Below are 17,410 nucleotides of genomic sequence, written 5' to 3'. Positions count from 1 at the left end.
CATCAATATCATTATTAATTACATTTATTACCAGCCCTTCACCAGCAGATCCCAGAACAGGTTACAAGAAAAGCTGGAAACAGTTGTGAAAAGAGTGGGGCCCTACACATCTCAGGTAAAGAGAGGTGTATTCATCTAGGGAGGAAGGAGGTTGCTTGGTTCACGTTTTACCTCTGGGATGGCGAACCTGTGGTCCTCCAGAAGTTGGTAGGCTCCTCCGACTCCAATCAGCCCTAGCCAGGTTGGCCAATGGCCAGAGATGTTGGGAGATGTGGTCCAACCACAGCTGGAGGGCTTCAGGCTCCCCACCACTAATGTAGGGCACATTGATCTGGGTGGAACCCAGAACATGATATCAGGACAAAAGATGAACTAATGCACAGCTCCTGGTTTAGTGGTAGCCTCACACTTCAGGTGGTGGCTGGCTTGCTTTTGAGACCAGTGTGTTCCCCTTCCTCATCAGCAGACTCCAGAGGGACTGGTGAATGATACAGCTCTATCAGATGTGAGTGTGTTGCCCCTCTCCTAAAGGCTACATACAGGATGGGATGAGGCTACATACAGAGAGGGCTCCCCCCCCCCCCCCGCCGCATCGAGGGCAGCCTTACTCAGCCACCTCACTTTAAAAGATCAGCTTTGATAGCTTATTTCTCTTTTGTCTCTACCCCGCCCCAACTCTAATAAGTATTCAACTCAGCCTGGTTACATTATCATTCATATTTCATGGGTGCAAAGCAGGGGAAAGGAGCTTGAATTCCAGCTGGTGCACCAGACTGCCAGTTCCAGCTCAAGTCCCAGAAGAGAAGACTCCACTGTATGTCTGCCGAACCAAGACTGTAAATCAATTGCAGTCTGTAATGTGACAGAGGTGCTCAGGAATACTTGGATGGAGGAACCTGGCTTGCCTTTGCTTTTCATATTCACACATTCTGTCTGTTGATTGATGCTGGGGGATGGGGGCCTGTGGCCCTCCAAAGGTTGCTGGACTCCAGCTCCCATCATCCTTGGCCACTGGCTATTCTGGCTGGGGCTGATGGGAATTGGAGTCCAATAGGATTTGGAGGGCAGCAGGTCCCCTCATCCCTCATCTATATGCTGTATTGTGGACCTCATGGCTGGAAACGGCAAGATCCAGCAGGGGCACCTGAACATTTGCACCCCAAATTGCTTTTAAAAACATAGCAGCAACCTAAAATACAGAATATATGGGATGATTTCTTTTTAAGACCACAGGATTGTGGCCATAATGTTTTAAAGTATGGAATTGAGGGAGAGACACAAGATTGGATATGATTGTAGTCATCTTCATTACAGCAGTTAATAAATAAGGACCAGTTTTCTAAACACTTATTTTCTTGCTCATTTTGCTTAGATTTTAAAAAAGTGTGCACACACGAAAACCTCATGAGTTTTGCATTCAAAGCAATCTCCCTATTTTTCGTCAGCCATTCTGACCTCTTTAGAGGCTCAGCTGACGGAACACCTCTTAAATAAAACACAGAACCAAGAGAATTACAACAGATCCAGTTAGGGACTCGGTTTATTAACTATTGCAGTAGGTCAGCCTTGCCAACCAGTTGCTCAACAGAACCAGTTAGAAAAGACTGCCCAGAGGCAAATCAGAAGAAAGCTTATGCTGTAGTTCAAACACAGCAAACAAAGAGTCCTAAAACCTCAAACATTCTTCTACATACATCAAGAAAAGTTACAGGTCATGGGATGATAAACATGTATGGTTCCATACTGCTATCTGCTCCCCCACAATTACCTTGGGGTGCCCCAGGTGCCCAGGCATTTGGGTCTCAAATGTCCGACTTTATCAGTGTTTCCTTAGCAATCAGACCTTTGACGGGGTTGTTGACATTTCTGTCTCTCACTTCTCTTCTTCCCTGAGCTATCTCAGGAAGCTTCAAGAAGATGTTTGGATTTACACCCTGATACTAACTAGAACATCTTTAATGACCATTTGTGCCACTTTCAGGGTTAGATGGGGTTTCTTCTTTATAGCCTAGAGAGCACAGGGGTTTTAAAATGTTATAAAATGTCAGTGATGCATTCTATCTCTCTAAAGGTTAAGTACCATTAATATTTGAAACATCATGGAATCAAAATATCTACCCCAGGTTTCTGATTCTTATGTCAGGGATACCTTCAAGAAGAAGACCCACTCCCTGGTTGCCTCCACCACCACAAGCTCCTCCATCTATCTATTCCGATGTATAATACTCTGCAATCTGACCATCCTTTAGGTGGTGTGTCTTAAGTTTCTTTTCCTTTTTTTCATTGAGCAGGTGCAAAACATCTCCCAGTCCATGGAGGTGCTGGACCTTCGGACCTACAGGGACCTGCAGTATGTGCGCAATACTGAGTCGCTAATAAAGGGGCTGGACTCCAGGCTGAAAGTGGCCACAGAGAGTCAGAAAAATCTGAATGCCAAAAGTTTCCAGGTAACTCTTCTGCTTGGCCAAGTCCTTCCTGATCTACATAGTCACTATCTCTGGAGGGACGTTGTTTGTGGACTAGTTTTCTGATGCTGGTGGGTTCCTAGAGTATTATTTTAATTGCTAATGTTGCTGTTTGAAAGCCAGTTGAGAATGAGAAGGTGTTGGGTGGTGTTTATCACATATGCCTGATGGAAGCAGGTGTGGCCCTTCAGAAGTTGTTGGACTACAGCTCCCATCATCCCTTACCATTGGCCATGCTGGCTGAGGCTGATGGGGGTTGGAGTCAAAGAACATTCAGAGGCATGCAATTTTTCCATTGGGGAAGAATAAAATAACAAAGAGGAATAAATTCAGCTTGCAGCCTTCAACTTCCAGCCTTCCCTTTTTAGTTAGACTGGTAAAGGTAAAGGTAAAGGGACCCCTGACCATTAGGTCCAGCCGTGGACAACTCTGGGGTTGCGGTGGTCATCTCACTCTATAGGCTGAGGGAGCCGGCATACAGCTTCCAGGTCATGTGGCCAGCATGACTAAGCCGCTTCTGGTGAAACCAGAGCAGTGCAAGGAAACGCCATTTACCTTCCCACCAGAGCAGTACCTTTTTCTCTACTTGCACTTTGACGTGCTTTCAAACTGCTAGGTGGGCAGGAGCAGGGACCGAGCAATGGGAGCTCACCCTGTCATGGGGATTCGAACCGCCAACCTTCCGATCGGCAAGCCCTAGGCTCTGTGGTTTAGACCACAGCGGCACCATCATCCCAGTTAGATTGGTACTAAGCAGCAAAAAATTTAAAAATGCACATTATGTATTCCCCTCTCCATTGTCGCTTAGGAGGGGAATGATTTTGAGTAGGAAAGCAGGTGGAAGAAGGATTAAACACAAATTATTATTATTATTATTATTATTATTATTATTATTATTATTATTATTATTTGTACCCCGCCCATCTGGCTGGGTTTCCCCAGCCACTCTGGGTGGCTTCCAACAAAGATTAAAAATACATTAAAATGTCACACATTAAAAACTTCCCTGAACAGGGCTGCCTTCAGATGTCTTCTAAATGTCAGTCTCACAGCCACCTGAGGCTACTCCATTGCATGCATTGAAATTTGCACTTCTCCAAATATTTGCCATGCAATTTTCTGAACATAAATGCATATCTATGCATACCAGTGCATATAATAGTGAAAATAGCACAAAATATGCTTTATATTACAGTGTAGCCAAAGGAAAGAAGCAGGAGCTTGTGCGGCCTTGAGCCTGACAGCTGCTGCAGCCAAGGCATTGATTAAATATCAGAGCAGCAGCCAACAGCTTGGTTAGTTTTAGTCACAGTGTGTAGGCAGTGGGGCCCCAGGGGCTGCTGGTAACCCAGCCAATGGATCAGGAGTACAGCCCAGGCACCCCTGCTGGGAAATCAGGGGACAGTGAGAAGAAATATGGCAAAAGAGGGAAGGGCAAACTGGGCATGGTTCCTACTCAGCAGCTGCTGGAGAGTGAGGTGGCGGTTTGGGGGAATGACCAAGTGCTGCACAAATTGGTCATAATAAAGTGATTGATTAAAAGAGAATGAAGAGGGCAGAAATGGAGTGGTGATTTATATCAAAGCACTGATGGAAAATAGCCCGGCCCCATCTCTTTTGGGAAGAAGCAGAAGTAGAGTGACTTATCCAAAATGGAAAAGAAAAACACCTCTCAATGCATAAATAGATAGAAATAAAAAATGAAGCTCTACCCCTGGATGGCCACGGCTCTTTCAGGGTCCCATTGCTACATGCATACACTTAGTCAAGGAATACAAGCTCAGGAAACACCGTGCCAAAGTATTTGACCGAAGTATTCCAGGATTTGAGTTTTCCTTGATGTGCATCAATAAAAGAAATGCATGAGATGCAATGAATGAGCCAGCCGCAAACAAACCACCCTGTCTTTAGAACATCCTCAGCAGAGATGGGTACAGACCATGTTTTGAAAGTTGCTGTGACGGGAAGGCTATCTGGGACTTTGGGGAAATGGTAAAAATCACAATTACAATGTGGAGAATAGTATCTGTGTATTTTGACTCATCTTGTGTCTTACAAATGTTAGAAACTTATTGTTTAAGTAAAGGTTGAGGATCATGGTTCATGCCTAAGAACCACACCTTTGGTTAATCTAGTCTAGCATTACAGAGTATGACTCTCAACTGCTCTCTTTGGTCTCAGGCATGAGCCTTTCCCATAATCTACTACCTGACAGCAAGGATTGAAAATGGGGCCTTCTGATGCAAAGGCATGTGCTCTGCTGGGCCACAGCTCCCATCACCTCTGTCCATTGGCCATGCGGACTGGAGTTGATGGGAGCTGGAGTCCAACAACATTTGAAGGGCAACAGGTTGGGGAAGGCTGCTGTAGGCTATACCTCTAAGACTCCAGACTGCCTGTGCCAGTTTCCTTGGTAAGGTTTGTATTGTGGCTGGTAAGGTTCATATTGAACTGTCAAGTGTGACATCATCAGATAAACCTTACATAACATAAATATTTAAAAGAAACTTGTGCTTTGCATAGAGGCAGCTGGGAAGTTAATATGTTCAGATGTATATGTTCCATAACACCTCTTTCTTTGGGCTGATGTTGAGGCTGCACCTCCAGCCACAACCTGAGAAGGGTAACAGCCATGCTGGCCACAGTTATTTGAGCACTTCAGCACCATGGACAGCAGAACTCTGGGAAAGCTGACTGTAAAAAAGCTACAAGTTGTCCAGTGAGGCCAAGTTATAAAGGCAGCTGTCTCAGAAAATGAAACTGATCTGTAGAAAATGTAACTTGAAAAAAAGAGACATTGCACATACTTTTGTAACCCAAGAAATCTTTAATAAAAAAAGACATTAAAAATAAATAAATAATAAAACGGAAGTTGAGACAAGGTATGCCAGTGCAGTAAATCAGCCAACCAATTTTCATTTTCTTCCCCAAGGATGCTCAATGTCAGTGGCAAAGAAAAAGACCACTTTACAATGCAATTCTTTGCACATCTACTAAGAAGCAAATCCCATTGAGCTGAATGGGACTCACTCCCAAAAGAATTTCCTATGCAGTCTTATGGCAGCCTTATTGAACAAGTTTGTGTCTATCGTGTCTCATGGCTGATGCTTAGCATGCCACAGGACTACTCTGTGTATTATACAGAGGAAAACCCACATTCACCATTGATTGCATGCTCGAGGGGGAATGGTAGCCAGTCACTGTTCTCCAATTAGCGTACCTTGATTGTTTGCAGACATGCATTTGCCATGTTTGCACATTACACATTTAATTAGTCACACTTCTTTGATTAGTCACACTTCTTTGAAGTCTCTCAGCCCCACTCACAGCACAGGGTGTTTGTTGTGGGGGAGGAAGGGAAAGGAGAATGTTAGCCGCTTTGAGACTCCTTTGGGTAGTGATAAAGCGGAATATCAAATCCAAACTCCTGCTCCTCCTCCTCCTCCTCCTCCTCCTCCTCCTCCTCCTCTTCTTCTTCTTCTTCAAATGCCCACCTGAAATATATGAAGTGGTTGAATAACACCAGAAGTGGTTACTGACTGTTTCTGGGTCTTTTAGAAGCAACTAGCATTTTTCCTTGGCGGCAGCAATTTCATGTTGGCCTTTCCCCAGAGTCAGGGCATATGCTGCAGAAGGTGAGCCAGGGAACTGATTGCTTTGCCTTGGAGCTGGTTGCTCTTGGTACTCTCTGTTCGCAGACGTAACTCATGAATCAGCCAGAGGAGTATCACATTTGCAATTAAAAAACCAAGCGAATCAACAAGCCCCCTTTGCCTCCCTCCAGGCACCTGTGAGGAGGAATCGGTGCTGCTGATAAATGAGCCCAGGCCATCCATATTCTGGGCCCTTTGCCATTCAATTACCTTTCCTGGTAATTTTTCAACCCCAGCCAGAGTGATTAGAGACATTTTGCTGAGAATAATGGGCCTCTGGTGTGTGTGCATGGTTAAGAGTGCAGCAGTGAGCCAGAGAATGCCATGCCATCCCAGAGACAGCTGGGATGGGGGTGGCCCCTTGGAAGGTCTCTTGATTAGACAACTGGCCTGCTGGGGTCTATGATTCCCTTCTAGATCCATGTGCCAACTTTTGATACGTCCAGGTGCATGCTGGGTTATGACCAGTGGGCCACCTTGATGAAGCCGAGCTCCGTGGGGGGAAATGTACCAGTTTCTTGGGTCCCAGAGCTTGGAGCCCATTATGTTTATACAGATAGTGGCTTTGGTTCTCTGAACAAAGTCACCTCAAGAGAGGAGACTTGGTCAGCAAGAGTGTCTTCTGACCTTTCTCCAGTTCCTCAACTGGTTTTTAAGTGCCTGATTGATGCCCAGCTCAGCCTTTTGGTTGGTCTCTAAACCTATATAAACTCCTTTGGCCAGCTCAGCCTGCACTGAAGTTCTAGCTTATGCTGCTTCAGTGACTTATTATCTTTTATTTCAGGGTCATCCTTTCTACCTAGACATCATTAACCTACTCCCTCTGCTGCTTTCACTTTCTATCCACCCTTGCCTGGGTTATCTTCCTATCCTTGGGAACATAGGGAGCCACCTTATACGGAGCCATGTCATTCATTCATTTAGCTCAGTGTTGGCTACACTGGCTAGCAGTGGCTCTCCAGGATTTCTGGTAAGGTTCTCTCCCAACTCTCTCCCAGGATGCTGGGGATTGAACCTGAGACCTTCTACATGCAGAGCAGGTGCTATACCCATTGAGCTACAGGCTTTCCCCTTGAGCCTGAGTGCTACTTCACCAAGTGTTGGCTCCAGTTTTGGTGGGGGGAACTGGTCAAGATGCCCTTGGTCCAGGCACCTCCCTGGGCCCACCTCCTTACCATTGCTCACCACTGCCCTTGTTTGTCCTTTCCCCCTAGGTCTGATTTGCACTTCCACCTATGTAGAAGGAGAGGGCAAGGCTGCTGCTCTCTCTCCTTGGTCTTGGCACAGCTCACATGCAGATAGATAGGTAGCAAAAGCAAGGAGGAGGAGGAGGAAGAGGAGGAGGAGGAGGAGGAGGAGGAGGGCAAAGGATCCCTAGGCAGAAGGTTGTGGGTCTCAACAGGTGCCCAACTATGCTGACCCAGCCCAAGGTCTAGTCCCATGAAACTGTTGTTCAGGTGGATTCTACTGACCCATCCATGTTGACATCAGTGGAACCACATTCCGTTCCCCATGGCTACATGGTAGCCAGGTTCCTGACACTGGGTGTGATGGTCTTTGGCTTAAAAAAAAAGAAAAAGAGGATCAGTCTATTGAAGGCCAACATTCATGATAGCCTATTGGACCCATCATGCTCCAAGGCAAGATGTCTGCAAACAGGGGATGAACAAGAAGGAAAGGCCATAACTGCTTTTGAGCCTCCCAACCTTTCGGTTAGTCATAGTTGGGAACTGGATCCTAGATGAGTAGACCTTTGAAAAGGCTATAGCTCAGTGGTACAACATCTGCTTTGCATGCAGAAGGTCCTGGGTACAATTCGGCTGCTCCAGGTAGAGCTGGGAGAGATCCCTGTCTGAAATTTGAGAGCTGTTGCTGGTCATTGTACACAGTACTAGGCTAGATGGAACAATAGTCTGACACTGTCTAAGCTGGCAGCTTCCTGTTCTCCTCAGCAGTGCAGGGCTTACGTTCTTGATGATACTAGGTACTCTCGTTATCTTTGCCCCTTCTTTCTTTCCCAGGTGCCTGGGAAAACATATTCCACTTGGATAGCCAGATATGGAGCCTGGCCTTTCAAAATAAGACACTATTCCCACCTACCACACACACAGAGACAGACACAGAGTGAAAAGCACTGTATATTTTTGCATGACTTTTTCACCCCAAGGTCACTTCTCATCACTATGCCCTGGGGCACAGCTAACGCTCCAGTTTTGTTGGCACATGCAACACATCCCTGTCCCCAACCCCAGCCACTCCATTAACATCTCAGTTCTCTGAACTCAGAAGGTTTTTTTTTAATTGTTTTGTGATATATTTACTCAGTGCTCAAAGTGGAGTGGGGCAGTGGACCTAGTGCCCACCCCACAACTGGATTATTATCTTTTAATGCAACAAATAACTTATAGCCATGGCTTGAGGTAGATAATTCATATCTGCTTAGCAAAAGAGGAAGCAATAACCAAAATGTGAGGTTGCCCACACCTTTGCTCTTGCAATCCATCCACTTGCATGCTATATTTTCATACCCCATTCTGTTCACACACCTAAAGGTATAAATATTGTTCTTAGCTCAAACATTTCCATTTCCCCCTATCGCTTAGGGACACAAGAACTGCCTTACACCAAGTTAGGCAATTGGTGCACCTAGTTCAGGGGTCTGCAACCCGCGGCTCCGGAGCCGCATGTGGCTCTTTTACACTTTTGCCGTGGCTCCGGGGCGGATACCAGCGAGGGGAGGAGGCGCATTGTGCGCCCCGACACTCCCCACTGTGGCGGGCGCTGTAATGGCTGTGACGTTACATGGGGGCGGTCACGCACCGTCCCGACGTCACCTTCCTTTTTTTTAAAAGATATTTATTAAAGTTTTTAAGGTATAACAAAAAAGATGAAAAATAAAAAGAAACATACAAAATAAAAACAGTTAAAAACACATTAATTTTCATAACATATCTTCCTTACGCTTATTTCCCCAGACCTCCTCATATCTCCCTTTTTTGTATTCCAGTTCAGTTTGTTAGTTCAGCAAATCCTTACCATTAAACTTTTACCCATTTGTAAACCTTTTTTTTCATATCTCTTAAAGCATTACAGCTGGAAACCACTTATTTTTTATCCAACATCCTTCTAACATTCATTAATTTTACAATGTTTCTGTAAATAGTCTTTAAATTTCTTCCAATCTTCTTTCACCGACTCTTCTCCCTGGTCTCGGATTCTGCCAGTCATTTCTGCCAATTCCATGTTGTCAATCACCTTCATCTGCCCCGACGTCACCTTCCTGCCCGCCTGCTACATTGTAAGGGGCATGTACGCTAGTCACTGTTTTGAAGGGGAGTGAAGAACACACACACACAAAAAAAGGTAACTTGTTAATTTAACATTTATTTCTATGAGGAGGAGTAATTCTGAGGGGTCAAACAAAGAAATAATAAAAAAGTGACAAAAAGGTTATTTTTATAATGACGAGTTTTGTGGCTCCCAGTTTTTTTCCCCTTCGGAAACGGGTCCAAGTGGCTCTTTTTGCCTTAAAGGTTGCAGACCCCTGACCTAGTTCAATACAGTTGACACTGACTACCAGCAGCTCTTCATCTTTGAAAGCAAGAGTCCTTCACAACCCTACTTGGATACACCAGGGATTGAACCCGACACCATTTGCATTTGGAGGATGGCCCTTTTCACCTCTGACAATTTCTACATGCTTTTCCTTTCTCTTTATAGAATTTGCTTTGCTTTTAATTTAGCTTTCTTGCTTCAGAGAACTGGATTTCTCCTTTTTTGTTCACCCCAATTTATTTGCTCTTTAGCTCCCATTATTGTCTTTGTTTAGTGTTGATCTTTTTGTTCCACAATTCTTCTTGAAAACTGAGGCCAGCTATCCCTTCCCTAGGCATTACCATCAAGCACTGACTTCCTTCCACTGGATGTGCCCAAACCCAGCCTCCGCCCCTTGCCCCCTGCATAGCAATGCTGGCCTGGCATTGCCAGTCTAATTAGAATGGATGGAGCCTTTCTGACCTGCCAACACACTGGGTCATGGCTGCCATTTGCCACTGAGACTGCAGGAATGACCTCTGACCCAAGCTGACTGTAAGTGGAGCAGTTTCTGGCAGGTTGAGGTGGAGATGCAGCCATTGGGCAGATGTTCCACAGTATCAAGCTGTTAGGATCCTAATTAGCGCTCATGTACAAACAAGCATTTAACAGGACACTTTAAGTCAAGGGGCCCTCTGATGTTGAGATAACAACCTACACAATGATACTATTCAAAGAGGTTTTATAAACCCTGACAGTAAGAGCTGTTTGATAGTGGAACAGACTCGCTTGGGAGGTTGTAGACTTTCCTTCATTGGAGGTTTTTAGCAGAGGTTGGATAGCCATCTGTCATGGGTGCTTCAGTTGAGATTCCTGCATTGCAGGGGTTGGACTAGAGGACCCTCGGGGTCCCTTCCAACTCTTCCATAGAATGATTCTATGCTTCTATCCAGCCCATGTCACTCTTCCACATTGGCACAAGCATAAAACAGTGGAAGACGTTTCTATTTTCAGTATTAAAAGCAGATTCATTCCACGTAAACATGGAAGTGGAAGCATCATGCCAAATGGTCCACCTTAAAGTATAGTGAGTACTTTAAAGATATCCACACATAATTTTTATCATCCCCCCCAAAAAAAGTTCTGCATTTTTGAATTGGAAAAATATTTATTAGGGAGCATAATGAGGTATGATACATGTTAGATCATAACATAAGCCTAACTTGTACACTTATATATACAGTCATACCTCGTGTTGCATCCGCTTCATGTTGCGTCTTTTCGCGTTACGTCCCATGGCAACCCAGAAGTACCAGAATGGGTTACTTCCAGGTTTCACTGCTCATGCATGTGCAGAATCACCAAATCTCGACGTGCGCCTGCGCAGACACAGCACTTTGAGTTGCGGGCATTTCACATTATGGACAGGCCTCCGGAACAGATCCCGTCCATAACATGAGGTACCACTGTAATTGGTTAGCATTACAAAAATTAATTTTTAAAAGGCATCCAGTTCTTAATAGATGAAGCCTCTATGATGATGATGATGATGGTGATGATGTCATCAGGATACAGTGGTACCTTGGGTTACATACGCTTCAAGTTACATACGCTTCAGGTTCCAGACTCCACTAACCCAGAAATAGTACCTCAGGTTAAGAACTTTGCTTCAGGATGAGAACAGAAACTGTGCAGTGGTGGCACAGCAGCAGCAGGAGGCCCCATTAGCTACAGTGGTGCTTCAGGTTAAGAACAGTTTCAGGTTAAGAACGTACCTCCAGAAGAAATTAAGTACTTAACCAGAGGTACCACTGTACCACTGAACAAATTAAGTACTTAACCCGAGGTACCACTGTTCCTACCTTTTTCTACAGCAATTCTTTTTCTTTTTAAAAAAAATTTCATTGGTTTTATATAATTTTATACATTTCAACTTTAACCATTTCAAAACATTAAAATAAAAGGTTGTTTTAAACCATGGGAAGGCAAACTAAGGCCCAGGGGCTGGATCCGGCCCAATCCCCTTCTCAATCCAGCCCACAAATGGTCCTGGAATCAGCGTGTTTTTACATGAGTAGAATGTGTCCTTTTATTTAAAATGCATCTCTGGGTTATTTGTGGGGCATAAGAATTCTTTCTTTTTTTCAGAATATAGTCCGGCCCCCCACAAGGTCTGAGGGACAGCGTACCGGCCCCCTGCTGACCCCTGTTTTAAACCTTCAGACTTCCCTCCCTCCATGGGTTCCATATTCAATGAAAAAATATTCTTTTTTCTTTTCCTCCTCTTTTACCGTTATCTATCTGTTATATATACTTAGTTACCAACATTCATTTCACATTACAAGCGTCATTGTATCCCTGCCAATGATTTTAACCATTTAGAGTCTTTTAGGTATATTAAAATTTTTCTCCAGTCTTTTGGAATACATGACCTTCCTGGTTTCTGATCATTCCCTCCAGTCTCGCCATCTCTGCATACTCCATCAACTTAGTCTGCCATTCTTCCCTGGATGGCACTCCTCCCTCCTTCCATCTCTGGGCTAGAAGCATTCTTGCTGCTGTCGTTGCATACATAAAAAGTCTTTTGTCTTCTCTTCTCCTATTACACCTAACAAAAAGGCTTCTGGTTTTTTTAACAAACGTTTTCTTAAACATTGTCTTTAACTCATTATATATCATTTCCCAGAAAGCTATTACCACTCCGCAAGACCAGCACATATGGTAGAAGGTACCCTCTTTCCCTTTACATTTCCAACACAGATTTGAACTGGTTCTATACATTTTTGCAATTTTACTCAGTGTTAGATAGCAATGGTACATCATTTTCATATAGCTTTCCTTCGACGAACAGCATGCAGTAAATTTTAAATCCTCTTTCCATAACTTTTCCCATAATGAAAATTGGATATTATTATGTCCAAATTTTCTTGCCCAGTGAATCATCACTGCCTTAACTTCTTCGTCTTTTGTATACCATTCTAAAAGTAATTTGTAAATTTTTGAAAGTACTTTCAGGTTATTTTCCAACAGATCTCTCTGTATCAAAACCTTTTTCTTATCTACTTTAAAAACATTGTTTAATTGATGGTACTGTAACCAATCTGTTAGTTATCTCTTATGTCTTCAATTTTTTTTAATTTTAGTTCGTCTTCTGCTTCTTAACAAATCTTTATAGGTGGCCCACTCCCCTCTCATATTCAATTTTTAACCGAAATTGCTTCCAATGGAGAGAGCCACCATGTCAGGCTTCAGGACCAGCTTTCTTCTCACTTTGACCTTAGATAAGCAATGCAAGGGAAAGCAGTCTCTTAACAGCAACAGAAATGTTTAATGAATGCAGCAAAAGAACAAATAACCATTCTCGCATTGTAGGTTCTCCCAGTAATTTCCTCCCACTTTCCTCTAGTCACTTCCGTCTTTCCATTTCCTATTTACCCAAACTCTCAACCAATTAACCTTCTGCAAAGTTAGCTTATCCAATCTCCTAGCCCTGGGACTAAGAAGCTGTATATCTTCCAGTGAGGGAGATTTGGTTAACTCTCTCTCCTTCTGTTCTGCCTCTTTTGTTCGCCTCCCAATTCTGCCCAACTCCCATCCTCCGAACTGTGTCCCTCAGCAAACCATTGTTCCAGGTCAATACTACTCTCCTGCTTCTGTGGAGCCCCAAGATTCTGGTTCTGAGCAGGGGGGGGGGTTCCCACCACACATCAGAGTCGTATTCCCCAACCTGATCCCTGACACACCATGGTGTTCTCCGCTCCAATAGATTTTTGTATCTATCCCATACCTCATAGATTGTTTTTCTTACCAGGCAGTTCAAGAATCCGTTATGCACTCTTGTTTTTTCATACCATAAATATGTGTGCCACCCAAACCTATTATCTTGTCCTTCCAGATCCAACAGATCTGTTTCTTTTAACAAAATCCAGTCCCAAAGCCAGCAAAGGCAGGATGCTTCGTAATATAACTTCAGATCTGGCAAGGACTCTCCCACACTTTTTCTGTGATCTGATGTAACAATTCTTTTCATTGTACTGTCATATTTTTAACCAACATTTTGGTTTTTGTCTTATTAAGTTTAAAACTAGCAACTTGTCCAAACTCCTGAATCCTTTCTAGTGCCTTTGGTACACTAGTCAAAGGTTCTCCAAATGTTGCTACAAGATCATCCACAAAGGCTTTCAATTTATGTGGTGCCTCGCAAGACGAAATTAATTCGTTCTGCGAGTTTATTTGTCTAGTGAATTTTTCGTCTTGCGAAGCATGAAATCCCATAGGAATGCATTGAAAATCAATTAATGTGTTCCTATGGTAAAAAAAAGTCCAAACAAAGCCAAATTTGGTACAACAAGAGTTTATTAACTGCTCTTTAAAGTCACACATACTGTAAAGAGCATTTCAAAAATTGAAGGAACAATAAATTAAGTTTCTAAACATGACAGAAAAACATTTAAAAATCAACAAAGTGAACAGTAAATTTTCTAAGACTCTGGGGGACCACTTGAAGAAGGTTCCTCTTCCACTCTTTGCTTCTTGCTGAAGAACCTGTCCATGGTCTGCTGCTTCATCCGCCTTTTCAGCAGCTCCCTGAAAGGCGACATGACCCTCGTATCAAAAGTGTTCGCAAGGTCATGTACCACGTGCTTGTCAGGGTGGTGCCGCTGTTCAAAAGCCTGCACGTCCTTCCACTTCATGCAAATGTCCCTCAGTTCTTTGGAGGACAGCCGTTCCTCAGTTGCTTCCTCCTCTTCCAGCGAGGCCTGCTCCTGCGCAGCCTCTGCCTGCAGTTCGACCAGCTCCTGGGTGGTCAGCTCGTGGTCGTGCTCCTCCACCAGCTCGCTGACGTCCTCCTCTGTGACCTCCAGGCCCATGGTCCTCCCCAAGGCAACAATGTCCTGCACCACTGTTGACTCTGGTGCATCAGAGTCACTTGGTGCCACACAGTCCGGCCACAGGCTGAGCCAAGCGCAATTCAAATTTCTCTGGCTGATCCCGTTCCAGGCCGTGGTGATCATCTTCAAGCAGGTGACGATGTTGAAGTGGTCCTTCCAGAATTCCCACAGAGTGATGGTGGTGCAATCAGTCACCTCGAAGCATCGCCTGAAAAGCTCCTTGGTGTAGAGTTTTTTGAAATTGGCGATGACCTGCTGATCCATCGGCTGGAGCAGTGGCGTGGTGTTAGGCGGCAGGAACATGATGCTGATGAAGCTGAACTCCTCCAACAAGTCCTCCTCAAGGCCTTTAGGATGAGCAGGAGCATTGTCCATCAGAAGCAAAGCCTTCAGCGGCAGGTCGTTGTCCAGCAGGTACTGTTTGACAGCAGGGCCAAAAGCAAGATTGAGCCAGTCCACAAACAGCACACGTGTGACCCAAGCCTTGCTGTTGGATCGCCACATGACACTCAGCTGCTCCTTGTCGACCTTGTGTTTCTTGAAGGCCCGTGGGTTCTCCAAGTGGTACACCAGCAGGGGCTTGATCTTCAGGTCACCGCTTGCGTTGGCACAGAAGAGCAGGGTCAGACGGTCCTTCATGGGCTTGTGGCCAGGCAACTTGGCCTCCTCCTGTGTGATGAAAGTCCTTTTGGGCATCCTCTTCCAAAACAGCCCGGTCTCGTTGCAGTTGAAGACCTGCTGTGGAACGTAGCCCTCCATCTTCACAGCCTCCAGGAATTCCGCTGCAAAGTCTTCAGCCGCAGGAACATCATAACTGGCAGCCTCTCCATGCCTGATCACGCTGTGGATTCCAGATCTTGCCTTGAACCGGTCAAACCAACCTCTGCTTGCCTTGAAGACTTCTGGCTCGCCTGAGGTTCCTGGCTGTTCCTGGACGAGGTCTGCGTGCAAGGCCTTGGCCTTCTCACAAATGACGGCCTCAGTCACTGTGTCCCCTGCACGCTGCTTCTCTTCTAACCAGATGAGCAGCAACTTCTCGACCTCCTCCAGAACAGCTGGGCGGTTCTTCACGATCCTGGTGACTCCCTTGGCTGCATCAGTCACAAGGATCTTCTCCCTCATCTTCAGGATGGTCCCGATGGTCGATGGATTCCTCCTGTACTCCCTGGCGAGGTCTGTCACACGCATTCCACCGTCGTGCTTCCGGATGATCTCCTTCTTCATTTCCAGCGTCACCTTCTCCTTCTTCCTCTCGCCGGCCTCTGCAGCAGCAGTCTTCTTGGGTCCCATGGCAGCACAGCTCCTACCTTCGCAAACTCAGGAGGAAAAAATCAGTGCTTCACATCCAAAAAATTCAAAAGCACCCAGCCACCCACCACACAGAAATTCAAACCCAGAACCAAGTCCTTGAATTCCAAACACCCCAACCCAAAATCCAAAAACCCCCAAAAAAGTTTTAAAAGTTTAACTTACCAAATGGCTGCAAAAGAAGTTTTGGAAAATCTTCAAAAATCAGCAGTCTTCTAAAACCTCAAATGGCTGCAAAAGAAGTTTTGGAAAAGCTTCAAAAATCACCAAAGTCTTCAAAAACCTCAACTGTTCCCCCAGCACCCACCCACCACACAGAAATTGCAAACCCCTCCCCAACTGTTGCAAACCCCTCCCCAACTGTTCCCCCAGCCAGCCACCACACAGAAATTCAAATCCATATTTTTAAAAAAACAACAACAACATGGCCCAATGGTCACAGAAAATCATAAAAATTCAAAAAAAAACCCCACACAAGCTCCCAGATTCTTGCAAACCCCTCCCCAACTGTTCCCCCAGCCAGCCACCACACAGAAATTCAAACCCAGATTTTTTTTAAAAAAACAACAACAGCAGAGTGGCCCAATGGTCACAAAAAATCATAAAAATGCAGAAAAAAACCACACAAGCTTCCAGATTCTTGCAAACCCCTTCCCAACACCAAGTCCTTGAATTCCAAACACTCCAACCCAAAATCCAAAACCCCCCAAAAAAGTTTTAAAAGTTTAACTTACCAAATGGCTGCAAAAGAAGTTTTGGAAAATCTTCAAAAATCAGCAAAGCCTTCAAAAACCTCAAAAAAGGCTACCACACCGCGTGCTATGAGTTGCTCCTCGAAGTCAAGTCGCAACTGCACCTCTTCAAGCAATGCACCCTGGGTATTAACAGTTTTACAAAAAAGGAAACAAACTTGCAAGACGTTTTCATCTTGCGAAGCAAGCCCATAGGGAAATTCGTCTTGCGAAGCACATCGAAAAATGAAAAACTCTTTCGTCTAGCGAGTTTTTCGTCTTACGAGGCATTCGTCTTGCGGAGCACCACTGTATTCTCTGTTCCCCAACAAAATTCCTTTTACTCCTTCTTCTGCTCTTAAAGTTCTTGAAAGGACTTCTAGGACTAAAATAAACATTAATGGTGACAGGGGACAACCCTGTCTAGTTCCTTTAGTAATATCACATTTTTCAGTCAGTGCATTATTAACAATCAGCATGGCTTTCTGCTCAGAGTATATAGCGCCTATTTCTTTAAGAAATGATCCTCCAAATTCCATCCTTTCCATAGTCTTTTTCATAAAAGTCCATGAGATATTTTCAAAGGCCTTCTCCACATCAATAAACATCAAAGCTGCTTGCTTGTCATTCCTGGCCTCCAGATATTCTATTATGTCTATTATATTCCTTATGTTGTCTTTCATATGTTGGTCAGGAAGAAATCCCACTTGATCTTGGTGGATTATATCATTTAATACAGTTTTTAGTCTTTGCTAAGATATTAGCATAAAGTTTATAATCATTATTTAAGAGCGAGATCAGCTTATAGTTTTTGACTGAAGGTAAAT

At 44.4% G+C, this 17,410-nt stretch overlaps 1 protein-coding gene across 4 annotated transcripts in view; it reads left to right on the top strand.

Annotated features, from left to right (window-relative positions):
• Positions 1–17,410, top strand: part of OLFM2 (olfactomedin 2) — a 239,928-nt gene that overhangs the window by 172,048 nt on the left and 50,470 nt on the right. For 2 of the 4 annotated variants that reach the window (XM_053369485.1, XM_053369466.1), the window contains exon 3: positions 2,289–2,447. The exons of 1 other annotated variant lie outside the window; for it this stretch is intronic. In XM_053369485.1, the coding sequence (XP_053225460.1) occupies positions 2,289–2,447 (159 nt within the window). The remainder of the gene's footprint in view (positions 1–2,288; positions 2,448–17,410) is intronic. One more of the 4 variants, XM_053369475.1, reaches the window with a different exon arrangement.

This window comes from Podarcis raffonei, chromosome 2 (assembly GCF_027172205.1).
Source record: "Podarcis raffonei isolate rPodRaf1 chromosome 2, rPodRaf1.pri, whole genome shotgun sequence".
In the NCBI taxonomy this organism is placed as follows: Eukaryota; Metazoa; Chordata; class Lepidosauria; order Squamata; family Lacertidae; genus Podarcis; species Podarcis raffonei.
This window is presented reverse-complemented; position numbering and strand designations above follow the sequence as displayed.